Below are 2,875 nucleotides of genomic sequence, written 5' to 3'. Positions count from 1 at the left end.
ATAAACGCGTTCAATATCACCACCAAATTGCCGTATCGTCTCCATCCAAATTGGCAATTCATTTGCATCGGTTTCATCATACTCAACAATATAAATGTACAGCCAACAAGGAAAAGGTCAGGTGGTAATTTTAAATTCGGATTGTGTCCGTAGAATTGCGGACGCGGTGGCAGCGGCATATTGGGGCGGCCTTGTATGAATCCAGCCTGTGTCATGACACCTTGAGGCGATTGTGTAGATTGAGGCTGGGGAACTTGTGCCACCGCAATTTGCCGCCGATCAGAGAGTTTATTTTATAGTAATTACATGGGTGAGATAGGATAACAAGTCTGCGTCATTACAGAACATTCGTCGCAAAACTTGGATATACCTGTTTATATATGTATATGTATGTATGTGATGGGATTTTACTTGTGCGTTAATCTAGCAATTTTAATGTTAATCGCACTGACTGTTTTATTTTAATTTTATATTCAAAATAATATTATTCGGTTAAATTAATTTCATAATGAATTCAGTAATTAAGGATATATTAAAGATATAGTATATGTCTGTATTTATACATATTTGACACCTCCTTCAAATTTCTCAATTGCTCGCTAAATAAGTTTTTATGCATCTGAAGATGTGTGTATCATTCGTTATGCCAATTATAAGCACTTAGTTCTTTTTAATAAATTTTGTTGCTATACATTGCAATATTTATGATAAATGGAACGACATGCTGCCTTCATTCGCGGCAACTTTGAGCTTTTCTCGCATCACTTCCTGACTTGAATAATCAGGCAATTTTAAATAATTTACACATGTCATCACTGATGGTAAATATTCGTTTGGATTTTGATTACCATCAAGTGTTTTGCGCACAATTGTTAGCTGTGGTGTTAAAGACTTAAAACCTCCAGTCGGTAGTCGGGGTGAGCCGGTCACAAATTGTAAAAAACGACGCTGCTCGTCACGATTATATGAAGAGAGGATATCATATAGATATTGTATCGCCTGGGAATCTTGGGTAAACCCATGGTCAGTACGGCAACAGTCTTGAAGCATTTTAACGTCCCATCGTTGGTAGTTGCAAGCACCAGAACCACAAAAAACATTTTCCAACTCTTCAGGATAAAACATACGCAGACGTTGTGTCGGGAAAACCGAGTCAAATCCTTCTCGTAGCGCCTCAAATTGTTTCTGCACGCCTTCAACAAGGAACCAATACGTCACCAATGAGATGTACTGATGTAGATTGTGAATTGTTACTGGCGTATCACGACCACCACGGCATAGTTCTATATTTGCATAGCCCGGTAAAACGAAATCCAATCCAAGATCAGCTATGGGGCATCCATCCAAATCCAGCGATTCAATCTTTTCAGTCTTTTCCATTGCATCAAGTTTCGATTCGTTTAATATTTGATGGCGTTCAAGTACCACGTCCTGTAATCTTACCAATGTACTTTGCACTTCGGGTGCGACACGTGCCAAATCGGCTAAACCAACTGAATATTCTTCATTCAATAGCCAGCGGTAGAACGGTATTGAGAATGGTAGATCCAACATTCGACTATCCATAACAGCCTTAGCCATAAATTTTCCAAGGAATTTGAATTTTGCTTTGGCTTTTGATACTTGCGGCAATTTGGATGACTTGCCCAATGGCATGGGAAAGAGTCCGTGTGGAGTATTTACATATGCCATGGATGTGCTGGTCGTTATTGTCGCCACAGATGATACAATATCGCTAATTTCAGGTGGTGATCTATCACCTCTTTCGCGTGGCAGCTGTTGTGATAGTTGGGACTGATTTTGCTGGGTCTCGTGTTCAATTATCATGTTTAAAGCACTATCATTAGGAGATGAAGTGATACCCACTTGATCCATATTTAATTGGCGCTGCTGATATTGCAGCTGTTGCTGATGATTGTGATGCAATATCATACCAGACTGTGGGGCATTACCAGCGACTACAACTTGATGTTGTATTATTTGCTGGGGATGCTGTTGTTGTTGAAGCGACTGTTCTGGTACTGGGGTGCCACCTGCTGCTACGACCATCGTCTGTTGCTGTTGTTGTATTTGTATTGCCCCACCATTGCTGTTACCCAAGCGACTATTCAACATGTTGGCCAGTGCAGTTTTTGTTTTCATATTCATTTGCTGTTGTTGAGTTTGTTGCAATACGCCCTGTTGTTGTGGATTATTGATTTGCTGTTGTGGCAGCTGTTGCTGCTGTTGTGGTGATTGCTGTTGTTGTGGTTGTAGAGTTTGTTGTATTATGCATACTTGACCGCCAGACATGGTCATTTGTTGCGGCTGGCCGAATTGTATTGTGGACTGCGGATATTTTATCAGCACGTCGATTATCTTTAATCTGTGGCTGTATGCGTTTAAATTCTTTTGGATTTGTGGCAGATATCGAATCTGCGTTAGGTTAATTGCTTGGCCTCGTTCCTTTGGCTGAGTGCATCTGCGTTCTGTGGCAGACCCTGAGTCTGCGTTAGGGTTCTGGTGTCCTCGCTCGGGGTGAGTGAGTGAAATGGGGTTTGGTTGTGAAAATTAAAAATAAGTGTTTTGTGGCAGATGGGGATCTGCATTAGGGTGGTTGATTGGCCTCGGTGGGCGAGCGCTGGGTTTTGAAATTTTGAAAATTTTAAAAGGATTATGGGCCGAGTGCCTTTGCTTTCTGTGGCAGATCGAGGGTCTGCGTAAAGGCTTTTCTGGTATACTCGTTCTGGAATAACGAGTGAGTGGGATGGTTTTTTTTGAAAATGAAAAAATAGAATTTTTTTTTTTTTGAACGGAGGGATGTGGAGGAACGGGGGGGATTGTTAAGCGAAGCTTTTGGTCCTCGCACAATCTATCTCCGTGGGAAGAAGGATCA

At 41.2% G+C, this 2,875-nt stretch overlaps 1 protein-coding gene across 1 annotated transcript; it reads right to left on the bottom strand.

Annotated features, from left to right (window-relative positions):
• Positions 1 to 266: 266 nt before the first annotated feature.
• On the bottom strand, positions 267 to 2,292 carry LOC137241746 (E3 ubiquitin-protein ligase TRIP12-like). Its single transcript, XM_067769179.1, has one exon. The coding sequence runs from the start codon at positions 2,290 to 2,292 to the stop codon at positions 703 to 705; it is 1,590 nt and encodes a 529-aa protein (XP_067625280.1). The 3' UTR covers positions 267 to 702.
• Positions 2,293 to 2,875: the final 583 nt, after the last annotated feature.

Source organism: Eurosta solidaginis, chromosome 2 (assembly GCF_040869045.1).
Source record: "Eurosta solidaginis isolate ZX-2024a chromosome 2, ASM4086904v1, whole genome shotgun sequence".
NCBI lineage: Eukaryota > Metazoa > Arthropoda > Insecta > Diptera > Tephritidae > Eurosta > Eurosta solidaginis.
This window is presented reverse-complemented; position numbering and strand designations above follow the sequence as displayed.